The sequence below is a fragment of the Vombatus ursinus genome, unplaced genomic scaffold, assembly GCF_900497805.2.
Source record: "Vombatus ursinus unplaced genomic scaffold, bare-nosed wombat genome assembly UNPS02012709.1, whole genome shotgun sequence".
Taxonomy (NCBI): Eukaryota; Metazoa; Chordata; class Mammalia; order Diprotodontia; family Vombatidae; genus Vombatus; species Vombatus ursinus.
In genome coordinates, this window is record NW_020952487.1 from 1,798,967 (window position 1) to 1,826,736 (window position 27,770).

Genomic DNA, 27,770 nt, shown 5'->3' on the forward strand with positions numbered 1-27,770 from the left:
AAGAAGAAGAAGAAGAAGAAGAAGAAGAAGAAGAAGAAGAAGAAGAAAGGGAAGAAGAAGAAGAAAGGGAAGAGGAATAGGAGGAGGAGGAGGAATGAAGAAGGAAGGGGTCAGAGGGACAGGAGAGGAGAGAGAGAGAAAAGCTTTATATTTGATTTTTTATATATGTGTGTGTGTGTGTGTGTGTGTGTGTGTGTTATAGAAGCCAATTTAAGATAACAAAAGAGGTGTGCCAATTTAAAATAATAAAAGAGGTGCTTGTTTGTTTTTTAATTCTATGTTAGGGTTAGAAGTTAGGAACAGTTGATTTAACTAAATGGATTCTTCACCACTACCACTCTTGCAGGAATCCTGTTCACTCCTTTGATTCTTAGGCTAATTTCTGTTTTATTCATTGGTCCAGTTGTAGCAGAAGTCACAAGGTAGCTATGAGAAACCATACAACAGTGACAACATTCATTCTTCTGGGCCTGACAGATGATCCAGACTTATGGGTTGTGATTTTTCTCTTTCTCTTCCTAACATATACATTAAGCATTGGAGGAAACTTCAGCTTCATCCTTCTTACCCTTCTGGATGCCCACCTCAAAACACCCATGTACTGTTTCCTTCACAATTTCTCCTTTTTAGAAATATCCTTGACAACTGCTTGTATTCCCAGATTCCTGGTCAGCACTGTGACCATGGACAAAAGTATTTCCTATAATGCTTGTATGATTCAGTTGTTTTTTATCATACTCTTGGTGTCATCAGAGTTTTACCTTTTAGCTGTCATATCTTATGATCGTTATGTGGCCATCTGCAAGCCCCTGCATTATGCGAGCATCATGAATAGCCAAGTGTGCACCAAGCTTATATTTTGTTGTTGGTTGGCTGGCTTACTAACAATCTCCCCAGGACTTATCATGGGTCTCCAATTGGATTTCTGTGATGCCAATGTCATCGATCACTTCATCTGTGACTATTCTCCAGTTCTTCAGCTCTCCTGCACTGACACTGAGGTCATTGAGCTGTGGAGCTTTTTCTTAGCATTACTGACACTCCTAGTCACTTTGGCTCTAGTACTCCTCTCCTATGCAAACATCTTCAGGACAATTTTGAGAATCCCCTCCAGAGAGCAAAAGAAGAAGGCTTTTTCGACACGTTCCTCTCACATTATTGTTGTTTCCATCTCTTATGGCAGTTGTATCTTCATGTATATTAAGCCCTCAGCAAAGGAAAGAGTAGCCTTTAACAAAGGGGTAGGAATCCTCACCACTTCCGTAGCCCCCCTTCTAAATCCTATCATCTATACTCCAAGGAATAAGCAAGCAAAACAAGCCTTCAAGTCTGTAACCAGAAAAATGTTTTTCTCAATCAAATGAAACTGTTTCACATAGTGACTTTGTATGGAACTGGATCAATCTTCTATGTGCATAGTTATAATGATGTCACTCTTCTGCTCAAAATCACTCTAGTTGGTTTCTAGTTGCCTACTGAATAAGCTCATACATATTGGCTTCACATTTAATGCCTTCCACTAAGCTGCTACCTCCTGACTTTTCCAGGCTAATCTCTTACTAGTCTACACATTTTTTCAACTGTACTTCAAACACCTAGCATGGTTGGGATATTTGTTTCTCCTTTTCCTCCCCCTACCCATCTCACCCTTGAGTAGTTCCTCATTTTTTTAAAGCATAATTGGCATACATAACCCACCTGAAGCCTTGCCTCATCACCTAATCATTAATGACCTTTTCCTTTCAAGACCTAACAAAGCATTATTATCTCCCTCATATTATTAAATATTATATAGTTTTAGATTTTGTATGTTTTTGATCATATTTTCCTACATAATTATAAGCTCCATGAAAGAGGGACCACGCCTGATATAAAATCTATGTATTCTCCCCTCCTCTCAGTGCCTACTACAGTATTTTGGGCAGATTAGACATTTAATAAGTGTTTATTCAATTGCTTTTGTAATTGCTGAATCATGAAGACTCAATAAAAAATTTTTTTAAAGCAGTAGCTCCCAATATCCTCTAAAAGCCTATATATTCCAAGTACTTTCCTTCTTTTCTCACTCTTTCATTTTAAATAAGTAAAGTCATATCATTTAAGGATCTTTGAGACTCTTACCCTTCGGCTTACTGTTTTTGGAAGTTCTACTAGCTTTATACACTGGAAGTGAAGAATATGTTTTCTTCTGTGAAACCTCCATAGCACCCAGTACATGATAAATATTTACCAAATACCTCTTAAATAGTACATTCTCTATCAGGAGTAACCTGTTTTATGGTCATTAAGCATAACTTGGTACTCAGTTTTCTCCAGTTTCATATCACCTATAAAGAATTGCCCAATTAACATAATGAAACCCTTTGCTCTTCAACTTGTATCCATAGCGTAAATATCCCTAGCATTCAAGCCCCTGTTTCCATATAGTTACAAAACTTAATGTTATATAAAAGGTTAATATAGAGAATGAACAGTATGGAGTGATTGTGAAATGTTGTGACATCTCTAAGAGTTCTCCCTTCCATGTTATTCTTTTGTTAACTTGGTGCTTCAATAGAAATATGTGTTATATTATTAGAGATCTACACAAATGAATTTTCAGACTTCTTCCTTTGTGCCTATCTAAGTAACTAGAAAAATTAGCTGTCTTTTTTCAGGAAAGGAAGAAAGAAAGGGAAAAAAATCATATTTTAAGAATACTGTCCTAGATGTGGAGGAGCTTAATTACCTAGGATGAATGGATGGAATTTAAGGGTGCTGGCAACAGTGGAAGAACACATACCTGATGTTTAAAAAGTATAGGAATGATTTGAAGAACTCAGGAAAATTTCTGCCCATTTAGATTCCAATGGTGTACCTCTCCTCCCTAAATGTGTAGCATTACTCTTTAGACAGATTGTAAGACTACTGTGCCAAAGATCATGCAATTATTATCTCAGGAGATATAGAACTGCAACCTTACCTCCTACTAGATGAGCTGGAAATCTTTATGGCTAGGAGAGACCACTGCAACCAATTTGAAGCTCCCTGAGAGAAATGAGTCAGATAATTCAAAAGTGTTACTCAGCAGCAAACCTCCATTCTAGGCAAAATTCTGCTCTTCTTTACCATTTTGGTCTATCTTTGGTCTGGCCCAATTCTTGGTTTCATAGATTCTAATGATAAATTATCAAGGACATATCTGTTCTCTTTCCATCTACTCCACCACATTTCCCACATTTAAGCTTCCCTTCTCAGGTTGTTGACTCTAGTAAGAAGTAAACTTACCAGAAAGAAGGTAGAACATAGTTTTATTCTTAACTGGAAAGAACTGGGTTCATTCTCTGGTCATAAGAGTTACCTTTTATTTGTCCCTGTTGTTTCTCAAATTCCACCACCATTTTACCTGACCAAGAACTTATCCAGTGATCCCATTTTAACTACCTGGCTTCAGTTCTTGTTCATCTGACCATCAGTACTCCCAGCTTTGTGCAAAAATATTTATTGCCAACTTTGTTGGACCTCACCATCATAAAGAATCCCCAGCCCTCTGTGAGTACATTTCCTTGGTTTAACCCTCTTCATAGAATGAAATTATTTTAGCAGGTAATTTGAATAGAAAGTCTGAAGTTTATATATTAAGGTAGTCAATTAGTGACTTCTTCTAGTCTAGCATTCACTCTTTAACACTCAGAAAAAGAAAAAAAAATAAGAACAATGTACCAGATATTGAGCAAGCACAACTGAAAACCACGGACAAAGAAGACAAAAATCTGGACAAAGCAAAATTCATTTGTATTAACACTGAGAACTCTAAAACCTAAATATTCAACACTTTTGCCACAACCTCTGTGATCCCATGGGCAGAGGTGCAGAGAGACTTTTATAAGACATACTTCACAGTTCCCCAACCCTACAACAATCAGCCTGCCCAACTACACGAGAAAGAATTGGGTTGGGGAAGGGTAATATAGAGTACAAATATACTGGGGCCCAACCCTAGACACTCAGGGCTGCAGAGATTCTGTCGCCAAATTCTCCATTCCCTCTCTTACCCTGAAAAATTGAACAAGGGGTATGAGTGCTGGTATCAGTTGTACTTCATTTTGAACTAATGCAGAATAAAATAAGCAGATCTAGAACAGAGATCTTGGCAAAGTATTTAGGCTACAACCACATAATTTACTCAGCAAAACTTAGTATAATCCCATGGGGGAAAATAGACCTATAATGAACCAAAACACTCCTTGATGAAAAAGACATTCTTTAATGAAAAAAAAAACAGAGCTAAGTAAAAAAAAAATCACATACAAACACAAGGGTCAAGAGAAGCCCAAAAATATAAACAAGAGCAGTCAATTAAAATGTGCTAAAGAAGGTTAAACTGTTTATATTCTTAAATGTTGAGAGTAGAGACATATCCCCTCAGAACTCTATCATCATCAGAGATCATAAAGAAAGTCTAACTAGAGGGCCTGGAAATGATTCTGTTATGTTTTGATGATCTTAAAAGAATGAAAAGGGAGAGGAAGAACAATCACCAGGAAGAGAGAAAGGAAGACAAAGAACAAGGGAAATTACCTAACATAATTGTGTTGTACAAAGAAAAATCTATACAACAAGGGGAAAAGATGGGGAGGGGAATGGGTGAAACTTGAACCTCACTGTCATCTGAACTGATCAGAGGTGGAAAGCATACATATATACATACAGTCAGGTACAGAAATGCATTTCATTCAATAGAGATTTAACAGGTAATTTCTTCCACACTCTTCTAATTTGTTTATGATGTCTCATGTTTAAATAACCTACCAATTTGGAGTTTGTAATATATAGATACATGTAAGTGTGCACATATGTATATATGTGTATAAATATGTACACAAATACACATGTATCAGAGTACCTTACTCTTACAATATTGTTTATATGTGTGATATATATATATGTATTTGTATATGTGTGCATACCACATATATGTTTACATATGTATGATGTGACTAATGCAGGAATTTGGTTTGCTTGAATATATACATGTTTGTAACAGATTTTATTTTTCTTACTTTCTCATTTGGAGGAGTGTGGGGGGGGAAAGAATTTTGAGCTGAAAATAAAATTGAATTTTAAAAATGATAACTCACCGCCTGAAAAAGGAGTAGTGGTCTAAATATGTAGAATTATATATATATATGTATGTGTATATATATATGTATGTATGTATGTGTATATTGATATGGTTAATGTGAGATTATGGTTTGCATGACTATATATTTGTTACAAGAGTTTTAATTTTCTTTTATTTTTAAGTGGGACAGGGAAGTGGGAGGGAGAGAAAATAAATGTTTATTAATGATATTAATTAAATTTAATTTAAATAAGAAAACAGCAGTTTACAAAATAACCCCACATCATTCAATAGCATTTCTATGTAGGAATAATAAAATTCAAGAGGGAAAAATAGAAAGAGAAATCCCATTAAAGATAACTATTGGGGGCAGCTAGGTGGCATAGCGGATAGAGCACTGGCCCTGAAGTCAGGAAGACCTGAGTTCAAATCCGGCCTCAGACCAAACATTTGACACGTACTAGCTGTGTGACCTTGGGCAAGTCACTTAACCCCGAGTGCCTCACCAAAAAAAAAAAAAGGATAAATATTGAAATTCAAGTATTCTTAGGAAATCAATCTTTCCAGTACATTCAATACCTATACAGATACAGTTAAAGAATATTTCTTAAAAGAATAAATAACAACTTAAGCATTTGGAGAGATATTCACCATTCATAGCTTTATCATTCCAATTTAATAAAAATTATAGTTCTAGAAAATGGATTTACATATTTAATGCTATACCAATATTCCATACTTAATGCTATACCAATGCTATACCAGAGGGATACCATGCAGAAGCAGAAAAAACAATAAAAAAAATATTTTTGGGAGAATAAAATATCCAAAATTTCAAGGAAAAATTTTAAAAAGAGGAATGAAAAGGTAACCATTATGTCTAAACCTGAAACTATATTGTATACCAACAATTTTCAAAACCATTTGTATAGTTTAAAATATATATAAATCAATAGAATAGGCTAGACAAATAAGAATCAGAAATAATTGAATGACCCAGTGTTTGATAAACACAAAAACATAAATCACAGAAAAAAGAACCTTCAATCTGACCAGAATTGCTATTAAAAAAAATAGAGGTGAACCTCCCATCTAGCCTGCTCATCTTCTTGCCTGTATATCACTTGTAGGGGTAAGAGGGGGTGGGAATCCTAGAGGAATACCCAATAAAACTTGTGCAGAGAAGAATGGAAGATAGAGTTTGCCTAAAGAGGACTTGAGAGGTCCTGCTTTAATTCCAAAGTAGAACTGCATTGAATAATAATTCAAAGTCTATAGTGTCAATAGCCAAGCTAGATGGAAGAGTTGGAACAAGTTAGATTGTTGGTTGAGTGATTTCTTAGAGAACCTCTCCTAGTTCCCCATAGGAGTGTTGGAGAGGGAGGAGTGCTCTTACTAGTGATGGTTTGTCTGGTTAGTTTTCTGCTTTGTCTGATTGACAGAATTGTTGGTGTTGATTTCCTATAATCTGCTGCCAAACTGGCAGTATCAGGAGCTGATTTAAGGACTCAATGAATGACTGGCCTAAGAGTAGAAATCCTAGTTGCCCATCAAGGAAGTGGAACCAAGAGAGTTTTTTCCTTCTATAACACCTCAACATTTTTAATTGCACATAATTAGTCAATAGTTATTTGAACACAAAAAGTAATACAGTCCAATAGAGGCTAAGGCCAGATGTCAAAGCCTACTTATTTTTTGCTAGGTGTCAGCTTCCATGTGAAATGGAATCGTTTAGTCAATTTGTTCCAGGTGGTTTTTGAAGCATGGTAGAGATTTTCTATAATCTGTTGTACCACAAAGGCCATGTGTTACCCCAGATACTAAAAGCACAGATGTTTCAGTCACTTAGATTTTACTGTCCAAACAGGAACGTTAAAGAACCTTTTACTGGATCCAGTAAACCCAAGACTGGAGCAGTGCTCACTAAAACTAGGAGAACCCATTCTACCAGTTTCCTGAATTTAACATGATTTCTCCCATCTATGGGCCTTTGCACCAACTATACCTTCCTGTTCCTAATATTCCTTCTTTATTTCAGCATTTTCTAATTAGTAAGTTCCTTCAACACTCAACTCAGGTATTATTGTCTACTGGTGGCATTTGTGGAGAATCCCAGTTGTTAATGTCCATTCCCTCCTAAATTTACTTTATATTTCCTTTCAGGTATACATATTGTGTATGTATTCCCTTGCCCCAGTGGAATATATGCCCATTTAAATCAGAGATTATTTCATTTTTGTCTTTGTTTCTCTAGTTCCTAGAATAACAACTTTCAGATAATAGTTGGTTAACAAATGTTTATTCAATTGAATTTTATTTGGTTTTATTTTACTTGACAACTGTCATATCACTATCCATAATGTAAATAACCAATAAATATTCTTAGATAACTAGATCAACTGATGAGTGGATGAAGTACCTTGGATTTTTGATCTGAAGGAGATGACCCAGATGACCCTTTCCTTTCCCCAAGTTTAACCAAGGTTCATATAGGCAACTTAATAGCCCAAAGAAGCCAGCTGGCATTGATTTATCAAAGATGCTCTTTGATATTTATAAGTGAACAGTGTCTCATGCTCTTGTTTCATCTCCCATAAGTAACCTTCAGGAATATAGCTCCCATAGACACTCAATTAAAGTTTGTTCTCAAACTAGAATATTATGTAAAATTATTAGTATCATCTTCTTATCTGTCCCTAAGGATTTTTCATCCTTTCGTTTTCTTAATAACTCCCTGTGAGATGAGATTGATAAAAACAGATAAATTGTGTCTAGTCCTGTTGGGAAGAAGCTATGGCTCTGTAAAGACTGTTAAGGAAATTATGTACCAGAGAAATTTCAATGATAATATTGCATTTGTGACAGTATTTTCTATAACCTTTTTAGAATTCATGAAAATGTTTTCATGGTTATATAGATTAGATTTCCAATCTCCAATATCCAGCATTTGATAGAGAGTTGAGAGGAAGGGTTCAAAAATGCTCAATTAATTGTTTAAAACAGGGATAACTGGGGAAGTCCTTTGCATTCTAAACTTTATGTATATGTGTGTATACATTTGGGTGAGAGATGAGGCAATAAAAAGAGATGCCTGAACATGAAACTCTACCCTAGTCGAACCCAAATATTTCCTCTCAATTTAAGTAAATATTCATGATCTTTGGGTTTTAATTTACAGCTGAATCCATCAAAACTAATCAGAAAAGTGAGTATGTTCTCTATTTCTCTTCTTAGTTACACTTTGTCTTTCTGTTTCCCATTAGGTTAGAGGGTTTCTTTCTGGACATTTTCTCCTCAATATATTTCATTATGGATGACAAATCTACTGTCTCAAAATCAAAAGTCCTAGAAGGAAGGACAAAGAATAACATCTAGGGCAATGTCTCCGCTGTCCCAAGTTACTTATGATTTCAGCTTAGTCTTTAATTTTAAAATCTTTTCATATTCCCTTTAACATTTAGCCATTCTCTACACAATTTCATAGTATTTGGTGTGAAAGTATGGTTGATATATTCAATAGAATATACATGTAATTCAGATAAACTTGATCTTTAATATATTGTTAAGATAATTACTAAATATTATAAATAAATACTCCCATCTTAATGTTACATAATTTTACTTGATGTTAATAATTTCCATAATCAGTGGAGCCTATCACTGGAACAACTGTTGAGAGGCTTCCAACGAGGAGCATACCATCTCTCACATTTGTCTTACCACCTACACTAAGATGGCCACCAGCCTTGTTTGGGCCCTCATCGTATCTTGCATTTGCTATTGCAATAGCATCCAAATTAATTCCCTTCATCAGATCTACTTCCTTTCCTCAAACCATCCTTCTCAAACCACCAAAGTGATTTTACTTAAGTGCAGGGTCTGACCCTGCCATTCCCCTGATGAACAGACTCAATTGTCTCCATATTATTTCTAGGATCAAATACAAACTCCTAACATTTAATAATCTTTACAATGTCAATTCAATGTAACTCTTTTTATCTCACTGATAAAACTTGTGAATATGATTGTTGAGCCACAGTTCTACAAAGATTCTAGCTCTTTCCAGAATCCTTGAGAATTTTCAGAAAGGGACAGGAATACAAAATCATATATTGTCACAATTTTGAAAATGTGTACCCTTCAAAAGATAACCTCGTAAACTTAACATTAATCATGGGAAAATACTAGAAGAGAATGTAAATTCCTTGAGGGCAGAAGATTTTTGTGTGTTCATTTCAAGCACCTAGTACAGTAACACGAACATAGTAAGTATCTAAAAATTTTTGCTGAATAAATGAACAGGTGATCTTCCTAGCAACTAGAAAAGGAAGTGGTGATCACTGTATTATATCATTTTATTATAGAATAAGTCATATCAGACTAACTTCACCTCATTCCTGACAAGGTTGCTGGACTAGTAGCACAAGGGAAAGCAATAGCCCTATTGCACATGAATTTTAGCAAAACATTTAACTTATTTACTCACAACATCCTTGAGAACAAGACAGAAAGACCTGTCTGGGATCAGTCAGTTGGATACAGAGCTAGTTGATCAACTTGAGTCAAAGAATGTGGATTAACAGATTGATTTCATTTTGAAGAGTAGTCTACTACATGACATAAGATTATATTCTTGGTCTCTTTACTGCAACATTTGTATCAATTAATTAGGGAAATAAGAAAAATATATACTTGTAACTTTTGAAAAGGACCTAAACATGGGTGGGATAGACAAGAAAAAATTGAGATTAAAAAAGGTCTCAGTTGTGTGCCTTGGTTGTCATAAAAAGATGAAACTTAGTAGAAATAAACAAAATTTCATGAAGTCCATTAACAACATTAGATGCAGTGGAGTTGTATGTGTGAGAGTTGTGATTTCACTGATATTAAAACATACACACACAGACGCACACATGGAAATACAAAGAAATAGCATATGGGGAGACTTGACTGGAAAGAAATGAATGTGAAAAAACCTGAGGGTTGTAGGAGACAGTAACATACTAATAGTGTAATACAGCAACCTAAAATGCTAACCTGATATTTGATTGCAGTAATAGAAGAAGAATGTCCAAAATCCTTTTAGAAATCTGTGAGTCAGAGCCTATTATGTGATGTTAAGGTCTGGAGACACACACAAAAAAGGGCAAAAGACAGCCCCTGCTTTTAAGGAGCTCACAGTATAAGGGAGAGGGGGACAGGGATGGAGGATATGTAAACAATCTTGTATTAAAATGTTGTATGCAGTATAATTTGGAAATAATCACAGAGTACAACCACACTTTTTTATTTTTTTTTTAATTCATGGAGGATTCAATAAAGCTAGTTAGGAATCTATCTGAATGTGGAATCAACTTGCAGTACAATCAAATAACATTTATTAAGCACTTACTATGTGCCAGGAACCATGTTAAGAAATGAGGATACAAAAAGAAGCAAAAGACAGTCCCTGTCCTTAAGGAGCTTACAATCTAATGAGGAGACAGCATGCAAACAAAAATATACAAACAAGCTCTCTCTATATATATTCTGTATATATATATACACAGAAAAATTAAAAGAGAGAAGGCAATGGCTTCAAGAGGCTTTCTGTAGAAGGTGGGACTTAAGTTGGGACTTAATGAAGCCAGATAGATAGAAGGACACATTTTAATCATTTTCTGGATTTCATAGTCTATACTTTAGTCATCTCTTGCTGATAATTTCCTTTCACTTTTCCTTGTGTGATTCTCTATACAATAGAAGTCTTGACTTAGTCTCTAAGTTATTTTTCTCTTGTTTTCACCTGTGTATCAGGCAGAAGTCAAGCATCAGACATGAAAAATCAGACATCAGTGATAGAATTCATCCTTCTGGGACTGACAGATGACCCAGAGCTACAGACCTTGATATTCCTCTTTCTGTTTCTCACCTACATACTGAGTGCAACTGGCAACCTGACCATCATTACCCTCACCATGTTGGACTCTCGCCTCAAGACTCCCATGTATTTCTTCCTCAGGAACTTCTCCTTCTTAGAAATCTCATTTACAACTCTTTGCATTCCTAGATTTCTGGTCAGTATAGTAACTAAAGTAAAAACAATTTCTTATAATTCTTGTATGGCCCAAGTATTCTTTTTTATCCTCCTTGGTGCAACAGAATTTTTTCTGCTAGCAGCCATGTCCTATGACCGCTATGTGGCCATCTGCAAACCCCTACACTACACAACCATAATGAGCCCCAAAGTATGTTGGCAGCTTATAATCAGCTCTTGGCTGGCAGGTTTTCTCATAATCTTTCCACCAGTTATCATGGGCCTCCAGCTGGATTTCTGTGATTCCAATGTCATTGATCACTTCACCTGTGATTCTTCTCCAATGCTGATGATCTCTTGCACAGACACCAAGATCTTAGAGGTCCTGAGTTTTTTCTTGGCTGTATTTACACTCATGTTGACTTTGGCATTAGTGATTCTCTCTTATGCATACATCCTTAGAACCATTCTGAGAATTCCCTCCTCCCAGCAAAGAAAAAAGGCCTTTTCCACTTGTTCTTCCCACATGATTGTTGTCTCCATCTCTTATGGAAGCTGCATCTTCATGTATGTCAAACCCTTGGCAAAGGAAGGGGTGCCTATGACCAAAGGGGTAGCAGTGCTGAATACCTCTGTGGCTCCCATGCTGAACCCTTTCATTTATACCCTAAGGAACCAGCAAGTGAAAAAAGCCTTTAAGGATATGGTCAGAAAGATTTTTTTCTGACAAAATAAGTATTTTTTTAATAAAACTTATGCCTGAAAAATTAGGCAAAACCTAAATAAATCACAGAGATCCTCTAGAGATTCATTCTATGACCTATGTCTTTCCTCCTCACAGCAGTGTGTGAATTACTTGGGACAATTTTAAAAAAAGATTCTTTTTTATCTATAAAGCATCAACTTAATATTTTCTTCCCTTTTATGTTTATATTTTCTTTTATCCCAAAATATGATTGATTTTTGAAGAAGCATTGTGGTTTGCCAAAACAAACAAACAACTATTTAATATTTCTATTCAAATAATGCCATGTCTTTCAAATCTTATTTTTCAAAGTCTATTCTGCACTATGGTTTCTTTTTTCATATTCTTTGATCAAGTGAGGTGAGATATGTAATGTATTTTGCAAACTTTAAAATAGTATATAAGTGTTAGCTATTGTTGATTTTGTTAAAATTTTCCTCTTATGAAAGAAAAACATTAAAATGTCCAGTTGTTATTGTGCTACCATGTCTTTTTGCATGTTGGTCAGTTTTCTTATGAATTTAGATGTCATTTCATTTAACTAATATGTATGTACATATATGTACATGTATATATACATATGTATTTGTGTATATACACACATATATACCTACATAGGTATCTTCTTATTTAGTGACTTCAGTACAATGTAGTTTTCTATTATTCTGACTTGATTCAGGCCAGTTTAATGATTTGGATTTGGATAACACAATCAAACACAAATTCAATTAGAAAAATTATGTATAATAAGATTTAATAGGATACAATTCCTAGTTGCTAATTCAGGTAAAACACCATTCCACTCTTCCTCCACATTCACCACAACAACAGTAATGGCAGGTTCAAAAAGCATACCTCAGCAAAATGGGAATGCCACTAAATTTCTGGAGTGCCAATTCTGCCTAGCTTGGGCTTTTTATATCCCTGATACTCTGAACCAACCAAGTTCTGAGAACAACCTCCTTATCTTTTTTTAAAAGAAAACTACCTCATATTCTGTAAAATAAATGCTGTTTCTGCCACATCAATCCCTTGTGGCAAGTTTTAACAAAATTCATCAGGGGAGTTTCCACCACTCAAATGGTCTGAAAATAAATCAGGTTAAGATTAACCAATGAGGGCCAGCTAGGTGGTGCAGTGGATAGAGCTTCGGCCTTGGAGTCAGGAGGACCTGAGTTCAAATACGGTCTCAGACACTTGACACTCAACTAACTGTGTGATCTTGGGCAAGTCACTGAACCCTGGTTGTCTAGCAAAAAAAAAAAAAGTAACCAATGGGCCTCAAACCCATTTGTAAATTAGGTAGGTGTTAATCCCAGGGATATAAATATTTCCCTGATAGAATAGGTGTATGTGAACAATTTGTTCCAATGGGCCATGAAGGTGGCAGAAGCAGGCACTGTGGAGCCCTTAGAGCTTGATTAGACATTGAAGAAGCCAAGGTCACCCATTGCAGCCTGAGCCATCACCAGCCTTCTTGACTTTGTCTTATGACTGGACTTTGATGATTCTGGAAGAGAGGTTGAGGCCAACTACTTCATGCAACTCTGCCTAACTTAGATCTAATTTATGCATGAATCAAAAGACATAACCCATACCATTTTACCACTTTTTTAAATCTACCTTGAAGTCCTGTGACAATGGACAAATGAGGAAGAAGTAGGTATGGATATACTAGGAGCTATGGTCACAATCCTGCACACAGACGCCCAGGGCATGAGGTCATCTTCTCATTGGACTAAAGTACAGTGAGATTTGACAGCCCCCTAGGTATCCAAGAACCTTTTTTTATGGACTGCACTGCTCATTTCTTGGTGTGAGGAAGGGTTAGAAAAACTGTTTGCTTCACCTAAACTAATGCTGACCTGCTTACCATGGAAGGCAGGGATCTTACCTTGTGGTCAAAACACACACACATAAAATGTGCAAAAACTTTGGCAAAGATGATTCCACTCACCAATGATACATGGAATATGTGCACACTTGTGGACAACATGAAATTTAGTAGACCTGGAAGACAAACAGCTCCTGTTGTGAGAGAACTCAGCAGGTATGATATCTGAATAGAAGCCCCAAATGAAACAAGACTAGCAAATGAAGGCCAGTTTACCAAAGTCACCATTGCAGAATACATGTTTTTCTGGAGTGGCTGCAGTGATTGGGAGCATCATGAAGTTAATGTAGGTTTTGAAATCAAATCTAATATAGTCAATAAGCTTGTATGCTGCCTCTTTCCCAAAAAGAGTGAATGACAGGCTCATGACAATGCAATTGTCATTTGCAGGAAAGTACCACAGTACCATCATCAGTATGTTTGCTCCCACCATGGTAAACCCTGATGAAATCAAAGAAAAAAATTATGAAGACATGGAGACATTCGTCATCAGTGTGCCAAAGGAGGACAAGCTTGTAATTCTGGACGATTTTAATATTAGAGTAGGCATAGACTATCAAATATGGCAGGGAGTCCTTGGGAGGAATGGAGTCAAAAACAGAAAAAGCAAGTCACTTATTACTGAAAACTTGGGAGTCTCCTGCCTTTCTCATCACCAATACTGTCTTCCATTTATCTAAATGCAATAAAACTTCATTGATGTACCCTCACAGCAACAGTGGCATTTAATAGACTTTGCCAATGTAAAGAGAAGAGACAGACACAATGTGAGAGTGATGAAGGCAATATGTGGTGCATAGTGCTGGTGTAATCATAGACTTATCCTCTCCAAGCTAAAAATTCTCATTCAACAAAAGTATCAATTCAAAGGCAAGATATCTATTAAAAGACTTAATGTCAACAGATTAGTGTGCTTCTCCATGTGTGAACAGTTTGTTGCTAACTCAGAGAGAAAGCTGAACCAACACATGGTTGGCAACAGTGGAGTAGAAAATGAGTGAGAAGCTTTCACAGGTTTGGTGTACAGCACTACATTTACTCATCTGGGCCATAACACTCACAAACATTGGGATTGCTTTGATGAAAATGACAGGGAAATTCAGAAGTTACTAAATGAAAAATGAGAACTCCACATGGTTTATCAGCAGGATAGTTCATCCATCTCTAAGAAGGCAGTGCTTAAGTCCATCAAAAGTAAAGTTCAAGTGAAGCTTAGAGAGGTTCAGGATTTGGGGCTCAGTAAAAAGGAAGAATGCTGATAGTAATGATCCAAAGCACTTTTATGATGCCATGAAGGCTATTTATGGCTCAAAGACCTATGGTGCTTCTCAACTACGAGTGCTGATGGATCCACATTGATTAGTGATAAGGACATGATCCTGGAGAAAATGGCTGAACACTTACTTTATGTTCTCAACAGACCATCATTAATCAATGTTGAAGCCACTGACCATATACCTCAGGTTGAAGTCAATTCCTCTCTAGCCAAACTTCCCACTGAAGAAGAGGTTTTGAATATCATTAGGCTCCCTTGTGCGGCAAAGTGTCTGGTGCCGATTTTGTTCCAGCAGAGATTTACAAGGCAGTGGGCCCATTGCTTATACAAAAGCTAACTGGAATCTTCAGTGTTATAGGGCAAGAAGAACTCAAAGGAGTGGAGATAATATATTGAGAAATATATATATATTTGCCTGATGACTGTAGGATAAATGTCAAGAGCAAAACCGAGGTCTGTACACAACATTCATTGATCTGATAAAGGTCTTTGATTCTGTCAATCATGAGGGCTTGTGGAAGGTCATGACAAAATTTGGTTGCCAAGAGAAGGTCATCAGTAATGTATGCCAGTTTCATGATGGCATGCTTGCATGGGTTCTGGATAATGAATTTTGCTCTTGAGTTTCCCCAATCACCAAGGCGGTGAAGCAGGACTGTGTGCTGGCTCCCATGGTCTTTAACATGATGTTTTTAGCAATGCTATTGGTTGTCCTCAACAACATTGAAAATGGCATCAGGGTCAGCTACTACACTGATGGTAAATTGTTTTGAAAAGGCTATAAGTGAAGACTAAAATGGAGGGAGAGTTGGTATGTGACTTTTTGTTCACAGATGATTGTGCACTCAATACAGCTTCTGAGGTAGAGATGCAACCAAGTGTGGATTGATTATCTATTGCTTGGGCTAATTTTGGCCTGACAACCCCAAGAAAACAGAAGTTTTCCACCAGCCAGCACCATACAATCCATATGTGGAACCACTGACTACAGCAAATAGAGAGATTTTGAATACTGTGGATAAGTTCACTTACTTTGACAGCATACTTTCTAGTTATGTCCACATTAATGATGAGGTTAACACAAGCATGCATTGCCAGAGCTAACTCAGTATTTGGGAAGCTCCAAAGGAAAGTGTGGGAGAGAAGTATTAGACTGCCTAACAAACTGAAGACTTACAGAACCAATGTGGTGACCTCATTGTTGTATTTCTGTGAAACCTGGACAGTATACCAATGCCATGGCAGGAAACAATTGCTTCCATTTCAATTGTCTTAGGAAGATTCTGAAGATCACCTGGAAAGACAAGATACCAGACACTGAGGTCCTTTCTTGAGCTGAACTGCCATCATTCAAACCCTCCTGTAGAGAGCACAACTCTGATGGTCTGGCCACATTGTTCAAATGCAAACAGTAAATTTGCCTAAAAAAACCAGTTTTACAGAGGACTCACACATAGTAAGCGTTCACAAGGAGGTCAGGAGAAGTGATACAAACACACTTTCCTAGTTTCTCTGAAGAACTTTGGAATCTATGGCAAGACATGGGAGACACTAGCACAGGATGGCCCAGCATGGCATGTTTGCATAAAAGAAGGAACTATTCTCTATGAGCAAAGCAGAATTGCAGTAGCTCAAAAGAAATGTGAGACACAAATTTAGAGACATCCCCATTCTGAAAGTTTAGATGGACTATTTTTGTTCAACCTGTGGTAGAGCATTCTGCTTGTATTGGTCCAATCAACCATGGTTGGACATATTGTATGCATTGCTCCCAGCATACTGATGTCATTTTGATTCTCTTTGATTATGAAGGACAACAACCAACCAATGTATATGAAGAGACAGGGTTCTGATCGACTCAAAATTTTTTCAAGTCAAGGGTTGGTTAGACTTAACTTGTCTAAATTGAACATAGAACCAACATGAAGAGCTTTGTAGTTCTCTGGCTTAAGGGAACTGCCTGTCCCTATGAATTCATTATGATTTCAAGATGTAAAATCAATCCACAAAAATCATCAACATTCCTCTACATTGCCAACAAATTCTAGCAGGCAGAACAATAAAGAGCAAATCTATTCAAAATAACTACAAGGTACAAAATATTTGAAAGTATGCTTACTAAGAAACAGCCAATAACTCTTCAAATTCAACTATAAAGCGCCCTTCAGGGGAATAATGAAAATTTAAAAAAAAAATAGTAATAAGACCTAAAGGCTTAAAAATACTTATAGCAGCTTTTTAGCTCTTTTCATAATAACCCCAAATGGAATCTAAAGGGATGCTCATCTATTGGGGAATAGCTTTAAAAAATTGTCATATATGGAATGGAATACTATTGTGCTATAGAAAATGATGAGCAGGCAGATTTCAGAAAAACCTGGAAAGACTTAGATGAACTGATGCTGAGTGAAGTGACCAGAACCAGGAGACCATTGTACACAGTAACAGCAACATTATGTGATGATCAACTTTGATAGACTTAGTTCTTTTCAGCAATACAAGAATCTTAGACAATTACAAAGACTTTTGATGGAAAATGCCATCCACATCCAAAGAAAGAACTATGGAGTCCGAATGCAAATTGAAGCATACTATTTTCACTTTTTTGTTTTTTTCTCATGGTTTTTTTCTGTTTCCTGATTTTTCTTTCACAATATGACTAATGTAGAAATATGTTTAATATTATTGTACATGTATAACCTATATCAGATTTCCTGTCATCTTGGGGAGAGGGGAGGGAAGGGAGGAAGGAAGAAAAAAAATTGGAGCTCAAAGTCTTAAAAAAGGTAATATTGAAAACTATTTTTTCATGTAATTGGAAAAAATAAAATACTAATAAGTGGAAAAAACAAAAAAAAATTGTCATATATGAATATAATGGCATATTTTTGTACCATAAGAAAAGGCATATTGGATACTTTCAGAAGAACCTGGGAGGATCTTTGTGAACTAATATTAAATGAAATCTGCAGAACTAGGAGAACAATTTGTAAAATGACAATAACATTATCAAGAAAAGTAACTCTGAAAGATTTGAGAACTCCAAATAATGCAATCATAAACCATAAGTCCCGGGGACTAATTATGAAGCATAAAAACCATTTCATGTCAAATAAATGATGAACTTAAAAAGCAGGATGAACAAAAGTTTTGGACACAGCTAATTTGGGAATTGGTTTCATTGGACTCAGTATATTTGTTTCTGAGAGTCTTCACTGGTTTTAAATTTTGCTCAGTTAGCAAGGGGGAAACTGAAGGAGAGTTAATAAGTACTTGTAAAAACAAATGGATAAAGAAAGGGAAAAAAATAAAAAAACAGGACAACTCCCATAGACACTCAAAGCGTATTGCTAAAAATGATTGGAATATAGGATTATTAGTGCCCTCTTAGAATCCGTCTCCAGGGACTTTTCCTTTGCTTAACCAATTCCTCTGAGACAATAAGATGAACAAATAAATGATGAACATGTCTCTACCAACAAGGTCATGAAAATGATAAACCAGAGAAGATAAAACAGAAGGAATCACCTTTTCTTCACAACAGTATTTTCCCTCTTTTAACTATTTAGAGTCCAAGAAATTATTTTCACAGTTATATTTGATAAGATCCCCAGCATTTCAGATCTAGCACTTTGTATAGCATTGGGAAAATGGGTTGAGAAATATGCACATACTTCATAAGTCAGAAACACTTGGGAAAGTTCTTTGCATTTCAAATGCCTCATGCCTTTGTGCATTTTTGTGATGGACAACGTAATAAGTCTGACTATGAAACTTTCTCTGACCTGAACCGCTCAAATACCACCTCTCAATTTAAGTAAATTAGCAGAACTTCTGGGTTTAAACTTCCAGATAAACCACCAGAAAAGTGAGTATATTTATTGTTTCCCTTATTAGTTATATTTTGCTTTTCTAGGTACTATAATTTAGAGAACTGCTCTTTGGGTGTTTTCTTCTCAATTTATTTCATCTTGATTGTTAAATGTATTATCTTGAAATTAAAAGGAAGCTTATCATTATTGAAGTCCTATATGGACAAAAAAGAACTAAGATAACTTGTTTTTCTAGACTGTGGATGCTTTCAGTTTTATTCCTTAATATGAATGCTGTCATGGATGGCCATTCCTTATATAATCCCACAGTATTTGAGAAAGTATCTAAAAGGGTTGATGCTCTGTGTCCAATGGCATACAGTCATAACCCACATCAAATTGCCATTTTGCAATAACATCATTAAAATTATAATGAAGCACTCACCTTTATGTTATAGCATTCTTTATTACATTGGCCTTTCCACAATTAGAGGAAACTGATACTGGGACTGCCATGAGGAAATTTTTTTTAAAAGTTGCACATGAGAAGAGCATCTCTTGCATCTATCTTCTTCTCTTCACTCACATAGCTACCACCCTAAATCTTCATTACCTCTCTTCTGGACAACTGTAATAGCCTCTTAATTGATCTCTTTGACTCAAATTTCCCTCCTTTCCAAATCCTCTTCAACATGGGTACCCAAATACTATTCCTTAAGTCAAGTCTGACCATGTCACACTCTTGCTAAAAAGAAGCTCCATTAGAACCTTATCATTTGTAGAATAAATTACAAACATCTTTGATTGGCATTTCAAGCCTTTTCAACTTAGCTCTAAACTACCCTTTGCATATATGTTGGATTAGGTGACTGATCAAGTCCCCTCCAACTCTCAGATTCTGTGATCTTTTAATTCTAGAACTTTCCATCCCAATACACATGACTCTCCATTATATATGCTACAATCCAGCCAAACTGGTCTTCTTATTGTTCCTTGTACGTTATTCCTTCTTTGTGCATTTGTTCACCTTGTCTCTCCTGTCTGGTATATATTCCCACGTCATCTCTATGTCCTTGAATCTTGATCTTCCTTCAAAGTTTATCACAAGCACCACCTCCTACATTAGGCCTTTCCTGATTTTCCAACCCTCTCATCTCACCTCCCCCTAAAATTGCCTTGCCTTTTTCGCAGATATTTTCTAAACACATTTTCATTCATGTTGTTTCTTCTGATATAATATAAGTTTCTTAAGGGTGGAGAGTGTTTCAATTTCATCCTTGTAACCTTTATGTCTTTTGTAGTGTCTATCTGTCTAGGAGTAGGGCTTTAATAAACACTTGATTGATTGCTTTCTTGATTGGTCACAGTCACAAATAACAAGTTTATAGCCCAGCTGTACTCCTTAGGTCAATTAATTTCTGGATTATTGTAATTAATTCTAGGCATCACGTTTTGGTGTGAATACTGAAAAACTGGAGACAGTACATAGCAAAGTGTAGCCAGGATGTTGAAGGGGCTCAAGTTCATGTGATGGGAGGAAAAATTAAAGGAATGTTTAATTTTGAAGATGAGAAGATTTAGGTGGGAAGATAATAATGATTTTTAGGTATTGGAAGGATGATTTATAAAAGGATTAGACTTGTTTTGTTTGATGGCATAGAGTTATGGCAATAACTCCACCTGTAATTTTGCCATAGGAGAAGTGAGAAGATCTCATTTGAGGTCTTCAAACAAAGGTGAGATGATTCCGTGTCAGGTATTTTGTAGGATGGTTTCTTTTTCATTTATGTTTAATGAAATAACCACTGAAATCCCATTCAACTCTGAACTGCTATGATGCTATTATTACAAGTAGCCCAACTCTCTTCATTCATGATCTGTTCAGCTCTGCCACTGCTTTATCCTCATGCCAATGTCTCCCTGCCCCCTTACAACTTGGCACTATATCAGTATCTCATTACCTTTGGATACCATCTATTCATGGAAAGCTCTACTTCAGTTCTCCTCAATTACTAACTCCACTCAGCTCCATGATGTCATCTAGGCCTTCCCTCATTGACAGTCAGGGTTTCCCAAGAAATGCTACTCAAATCATCTCAATTGAACCTTCATGAAAGTTTCTAGTTCTACTCCATTTGACATGTTCCCCCTGAGGTCAAGAGCTACACCATCCACTCTACCAGACACCTGACATTACCCCTAATCTCTAAGAAGTTACCCTTCTTGAGCTATGGCAATAACTGCCACCTGTAATTTTGCTTCACATAATGCTACTTGAGTATTCAGAGACCCTAGGAACATGTTAGGTGAAGAGTACCTGGACTTCTCCTGTCTTATGATTACACCTGAAAATAATAGATACTATATTATTTGAGATGTACACTTAGGTGAAGCTAATGTTATCCATCTTAGTCAGAAAGGATAACAAAGCATATTTCTTCAGATTTGGAAATGAATGGGCTTATAATAGTTCTTTTTAGGTCAGAGGAAATAGCTAAATCTAATGTTGAAATAGCATGGAGTTATAGTTCAGTTCAACATATAGAAATATTCCTAAAGATTAGAAGTTCCAAAATAGAATGAACTTCTTTGAGAGGTAATGTGTTTCCCATCCCTACAGGTCTTTAAGCATAAGTTGGATCCCAAAGGTCTACTTCACACACATCAAATGTTGAAAAGACTTCAGGACATCAGGCCATTGTGAAGTACACAGAAGACACAGAAAGATTTCATATATCTTTTATCAGTTAGCATTTATTTACTAATAATTCAAGACAGATACATACATACATAGTAGAGCTATGAATTTGTCCACCATTCTGGGAAGCAATTTGGGACTCCACCCTAACAATTAGGAACCTATATGTACTCTTTGGATTAACTAGAGACAGCTAATTTTTTTAAAGGATCTACATGTACAAAAATATTTGTAGCAGCTCTTTTCATAATATCCCCAAATTTAAAGTGGGGAAGTGGGGTGGAATGGTCAAACTAATTATGGCATTTGAATGTAATGTAATGTTATTGTGTCAGAGGAAATTAGGAAGTGGACAATTTTAGAGGAAACTGGCAAGATATTATGATCTAATGTTAAGTGAAGTGAATAGATCTATAAGGAGAATAATTTGCATGATATTAAATATCATTTAATATTAAATATTAAAAATATTAATATTAAAATTATTGAATAAATTAATTAAAATTAATTAAAATTTAAAATTTAAAATCAAAATTAAAATTTAAAATTTAAAATTTAAATTTAAATTTAAAATTTAAAATTTAAATTTAAAATTTTAAATTAAATTAATTAAAATATTAATATTAATATTAAAAAATTGAAAGATTTTAGAACTCTGATTAATACAATAATAAGCTGTGAATAAAGAATTCTGGAGACAAATCATTCCACCTACCTCTTTTGAAAGATATGATGCATTTTTGTGAGATTTTAAAAAAAATTTAATTATTCATGGGGGAGGGAAGTGGGAAAGAAAATAAATGTAAAAATAAATATATTAATAAATACAAAATTATAAACATATTTTGGACATTGAAAAGGATGGAGATGAACTAGAGGATATCTAATATCACTATTGTTTCAAAAATTCTGTGATCTACTCTTTCTACCTCTATGCTCCCTTCCCTCAAGTCTTACCAATATATAGAAATCTATCAGACACCATAAAGAACACATAAGGGAAGCTGATCACACTTTAGGTTACATGGACACTAAAATAAATCAGCCAGTTAATTCATTAAGCAAATCCATTATATATTTAATTGCTAAGTGTTCATTCTTTCACAATTGTCTATTGTCTATTGTCCTTTAGCCTTCACTTCAGATAAAGCATTGCATGGTAAACAAAGGAGGGTTAGTTTTCTGTTCATCACAGGTCCTCATTATTCTTCAGACTTTATATGTTCTATCATTTTTCCTAAAAGAACAAATATTTGGTCTGTAGGGGAAAACAAAGACGAAAATAGCTGGCATGTGAGGTACTTTATCAGTAGAATTTTGTGAGTGGGGACACTTTATGATATGAGGAAAAGGAAGAAAAAGAACCATGGGAAAATTTTACTTTGCCACAACAGGCAATGAAATTGATTTTAAAAAATTGCAGATGATAGAGAGAGAAAAGATTATCAACTTGCAGGGAATTCAAATCTAGTAAACTTTGTTTTGGAGATGTGATAGAACTAGACTTAAGTTGTGAAAACCAGAAGAAACCTTAGAAAATCACCAAGTATTGCCCTTAAGTTTTCAGATGAGAAAACTAAAGTACTTAGAAGATGTAGACAGGATTATGTATATCTTTTGTCAGCTAGCATTTATTTATTAATAATTCAATATCATTTTATTTTCAATTCTGAATAATTTCCTTCTCTCCCCCTTCTGTACATATTGAGAAAGCAAGGAGAGCTAAGTCCATTGCAAATATTATTAGTTATACAAAATTCCCATATTAGCCATGTCAGAGAGAGAGAGAGAAGAAAAAATGCTTCAATATGCACCCTTTACATCTGGAGGTAGATAACACGTTCATTCATGAGTCCTATGGCATGGTGGTTGGTCATGGTGTTAATGAGAGGTAGCTAGAGGGACATAGATAAAGAACTGGTCCTGGAACTAGGAAGATGAGTTTAACCTCAGACGCTTACCACCTGGGTGACCCTGAGCAAGTCACTGAATCTCTGCTTATCTCTATTTCCTCAATTTTAAAATAGGAATAACAATAGCAACTACCTCCCAAGGTTATTGTGAGGATCAAATTTGATAATATTTGTGAAGCACTGAGCACAATGCTTAACACATAGTAAGTGCTACATAAATGCTTATTCCCTTCCTCACTGTTCTTCCATTTATCAAAGTTGATTATCTTTATAATATTGAAATTACTATTATCAATTGATCTCCTAGTTTAGGTCACTTCACTTGGCTTTAGTTCACCTAATTTTTCTTAGATTTTGCTGAAACCATCACCTTTATTAATTTCTTTTTTGTCATCTTTGCCAATCTGAAGGGTAGTACCAAAGAGTTGTTTTAATTTGCATTTCACCAATTATTAGTGTTTGAGAGCATTTTTGTTGATATAGCTATTGATAATTTGGATTTCTTCCTCTTAAAGCTTCCTATTCATATCCTTTCATCATTTAGCAATTGAGGAATGACATTTTTATGGTAAATTTGTCTCACTTCCCCACATATCTTAACAATGGGACTTTTATCAAAGAAATTTGCTACAAAATTTTTTTTCCCTATTTTACTGCTTCTTTTCTCATTTTAGCTGGATTGGTTTGGATTGTGCAAAGAGTAAAAATTATCTATTCTATCGCCTTTGAAATTTCATACCAATCCATGACTATATGAGAGGATGGGAAAATTAATGGAAAATATCACTACTATCGGGAAAAAAGTATAACCACTATCCTCACCATGATTACATGACATATATGCAAAAAGTGTCACCATGTTTTTCAGTATGACTTTAGGTTAACAAAACAATTTTGGAGCATATCGGAGTGCACAAACAACTTACAGGACAAATGAAAGAAGCACATGGTTTTCTGACTTCTTTGGCTTCTTTAAACTACTCTTTAGTTATCTCTTGTCTTCCATCTTCTTCATTCAGCTGTATGTGATTCTCTACTCAGCAAAAATGTCCAATTAAAACTCCATTGGTCACTAAGTCATTTGTCTCTTGTTTACATCTGCAGATCTGCAAGAGATCTAGAGGCAGCCATGAGAAATCGAACATCAGTGACAGAGTTCATCCTCCTAGGACTGACAGATGACTCAGAGCTACAGAACATAGTTTTCTTTTTTCTATTTCTTACCTATATATTGAGTGTGACTGGCAATCTAACCATCATCACACTTACCCTGCTGGACTCTCACCTCAAGACTTCCATGTATTTCTTTCTCAGGAATTTCTCCTTCTTAGAAATCTCATTTACATCTGTTTGCATTCCTAGGTTTCTTGTTAGTATAGTAACTGAGAACAATACAATTTCATATAATTCTTGCATGGCCCAGGTTTTTTTTTTAATCCTCCTAGGTGCAACAGAATTTTTTCTGCTAGCAGTCATGTCCTATGACCGCTATGTGGCCATCTGCAAACCCCTACACTACATGACCATCATGAGTGACAGAGTCTGCAGCCAGCTTGTAATCAGCTCTTGGCTGGTAGGTTTCCTCATTATCTTTCCACCAGTCATCATGGGCCTCCAGTTGGAGTTCTGTGACTCAAATATCATTGATCACTTCACCTGTGATTCTTCTCCAATGCTGATGATCTCTTGCACAGACACCAAAGTCTTAGAGGTCATGAGTTTTTGCTTAGCTGTGTTCACACTCATGGTCACTTTGGCTTTAGTGATCCTCTCCTATTCTTACATCCTCAGAACCATTATGAGAACTCCTTCTGCCCAGCAAAGGAAAAAGGCCTTTTCCACTTGTTCCTCCCACATGATTGTTGTCTCCATCTCTTATGGAAGCTGCATCTTCATGTATGTCAAACTGTCAGCAAAGGAAGGGGTAGCTTTGAACAAAGGTGTAGCAGTGCTGAATACTTCTGTTGCTCCCATGTTGAACCCCTTCATTTACACTCTGAGGAACCAGCAAGTGAAACAAGCCTTTAAGAACATGATCAGAAGGATCTTTCTCTCAAATAAATGGTAATTTTAGTGAAACTCACAACTAAAAGCAAAAAGAAAAACTTAAAGAATTAACAGAGGACTTCAAGAGATTTCATTGCTCTGTTTTTCCCTGTCCCCTTATTCTCTTCATTACATTCATTGCAAGCTTTTCCCTCTTCAGTTTTTAATTTATAATTAGCTCCCTGATGTTATTTTTACAACTCACAGTCACTAAAAGCTGTTTCTGAGTATAAATGATGTAATTATGAGACTTAGTCATCATCCAAACACATTCTAATGAATTCTCTTTCATAGTAGTTACTTGTGGGGAGAGTGGTTGTTTACTCTGATGATTCTGCTGTTATTAAAATATTTTTGGAATTTCTTTGGAATTTTGCCTTCAGATCCTCATGAGAAAATAAGTCTCATTATCCTAAAGGCACAACTCATTTTTCTCTCAGAAAGTATTTTCCTGTTTTGCTACCCTTTATTTATCATATTTCAAATGATTTGTGACTACTTTTTAAAATTCTCACTCAAATAACTAGTTTTTTTGCCACCATTCAAGAGATCCAAAAGACTGTTCTATGAGATAGCTCAAGTGAGACATAAAGTTTGAGTTAGAGAATGTAGGCAAGGTCAGTTATGAGAATTTTTTAACAATTTAGTTTTATTAATTCTCTCATTAGGTGTTTATATTGCCTCACCTCTGCCTCTTTTTAAGTGGCTATTTCTGGTTGGTATTCACCCCAAATTGTTCTTTCCTTGCTTCCAATATGATCTTATAATTGTTTTGTACATTTCTATATCTATATTTCCATATTATTTCCCTTTTACTCGATTTTAAATTCCTCAAGAGCAGACACTTTGGGATTTGCATCCCCAACATATAGCATGTTGTCTGGCACCTGGACTCACTTCATAAATATTTTTCACATACATCCACTCCTTTGGACTCGAACTACATCAGCCTGAGGAAAGCCTTCCTTACTTCTTACTTGGTCTATGCTCTATGTTTCTCATCACTCTTATTCATTCTTTTTTTCTTTGTTTTTGGTGAGGCAACGGCGCTAAGTGACTTGCCTAGGGCCACACAGCTAGTAAGTGTCAAGTGTCTGAGGCTAGATTTGAACTCAGGTCCTCCTGACTCGAGGGCCAGTGCTTTATCTACTTTGCCACCTAGCTGCCCCTTTCCTATTCATTCTTCACAGTGCTTCCAGAATAATTTTTCCAATGCAAAGTTTTGATCACATCATCCCCTAATAAGACATCTAGAAGAACCCCACTGCCTACTGAAGTACAAACTGCCTGTTCTTTCAAAACCTAGACTGTGCATTTTTCCACTGTCTTATTTAATGTTAATCATCTTCAAATACTCTATCAAACATGACTGATCACTGGAACCCAAATACTTCCTTTCAATTTAAGTCAATATGCATGATATTTGAGTTTTAATTTACAGATGAATTCATCGAAGCTAATCAAGTAAGTAAGTTCTCTATTTTTCTTCTTAGTTACATTTTGTCTGTTTCTTGTTAGATTAGAGGGTTACTTTCTGGACATTTCCTCCTCAATAGATTTCAACATGGCTGACAGATCTACTATCTCAAAATCAAAAGTCCTAGAAGGAAGAACAAAGAATAACTCCTAGGACAACTTCCCCTCCCTCCCCCCCTCACCCCAAGCTGTGTGTGATTTCAGTTTAATCCTTAACTTTAGAATGTGTTCATATTCCCTTTAACATTGGGCTATTCCCTATGCAATTTCATAGCATTTTGGAAGGGGGGTTGATGTATGTATGTATGATGTATGGTTGATGTATTCAATAGAATATAGGCATGACTCAGGTAAACTTGATCTTTAACATATTGCTAAGATAATCACTAAATTTTGTAACCAACCACCCCAACTTAATGTTGCAAATTTTTTCTTTGTATTAATAATTTCCATAATGAGTGGAACCCATCACTAGAACAATTGTTGAAAGGCTTCCCATTAGAAGCATAACATCTCTTATATTTATCTTGCCACCTACACTAAGATTGACAGCCACTAGCCTTGTTCAGGCTCTCATCACATCTTGCATTTGCTATTACAATAGCATCCAGATTGGTTCCCTTCATCAGATCCACTCCCTGTCCCCAAACCATCTTTCTCACAGTTGCCAAAGTGATTTTCCTTAAGTGCAGGTTCTGAACCTGCTATTCCTCTGATGAAGAAAATAATTATTGAGTACTATCACACTTTTTATTATTGTTAATTCTGGAGGATTCAGTAAGGCTGTTTT

General features: G+C 35.7%; 3 protein-coding genes across 3 annotated transcripts; all 3 read left to right on the forward strand.

Moving 5' to 3' along the window:
* The first annotated feature begins 428 nt into the window (after positions 1 to 428).
* Positions 429 to 2,976, forward strand: LOC114040110 (olfactory receptor 6C74-like). The gene is made up of 2 exons (XM_027858100.1): positions 429 to 1,327; positions 2,892 to 2,976. Exons 1-2 carry the CDS (start codon positions 429 to 431, stop codon positions 2,974 to 2,976), a joined length of 984 nt encoding a protein of 327 aa, XP_027713901.1.
* Positions 2,977 to 10,920: 7,944 nt separating this feature from the next.
* On the forward strand, positions 10,921 to 11,847 carry LOC114040079 (olfactory receptor 6C76-like). Its single transcript, XM_027858066.1, has one exon. The coding sequence runs from the start codon at positions 10,921 to 10,923 to the stop codon at positions 11,845 to 11,847; it is 927 nt and encodes a 308-aa protein (XP_027713867.1).
* Positions 11,848 to 23,420: 11,573 nt separating this feature from the next.
* On the forward strand, positions 23,421 to 25,526 carry LOC114040111 (olfactory receptor 6C76-like). Its single transcript, XM_027858101.1, has 2 exons — positions 23,421 to 23,436; positions 24,580 to 25,526. The coding sequence occupies exons 1-2, from the start codon at positions 23,421 to 23,423 to the stop codon at positions 25,524 to 25,526; spliced, it is 963 nt and encodes a 320-aa protein (XP_027713902.1).
* The last annotated feature ends 2,244 nt before the right edge of the window (positions 25,527 to 27,770 follow it).

What these genes read in the sequence shown, in the direction of transcription:
- LOC114040110 (XM_027858100.1), top strand. Translation starts at nt 429, where the DNA reads ATGAGAAACCATACAACAGTGACAACATTCATTCTTCTGGGCCTGACA. An exon ending in CAAGCAAAACAAGCCTTCAA is followed by an intron (nt 1,328 to 2,891) that starts GTCTGTAACCAG and finishes ATTACTCTTTAG; the next exon opens with ACAGATTGTAAGACTACTGT.
- LOC114040079 (XM_027858066.1), top strand. Translation starts at nt 10,921, where the DNA reads ATGAAAAATCAGACATCAGTGATAGAATTCATCCTTCTGGGACTGACA.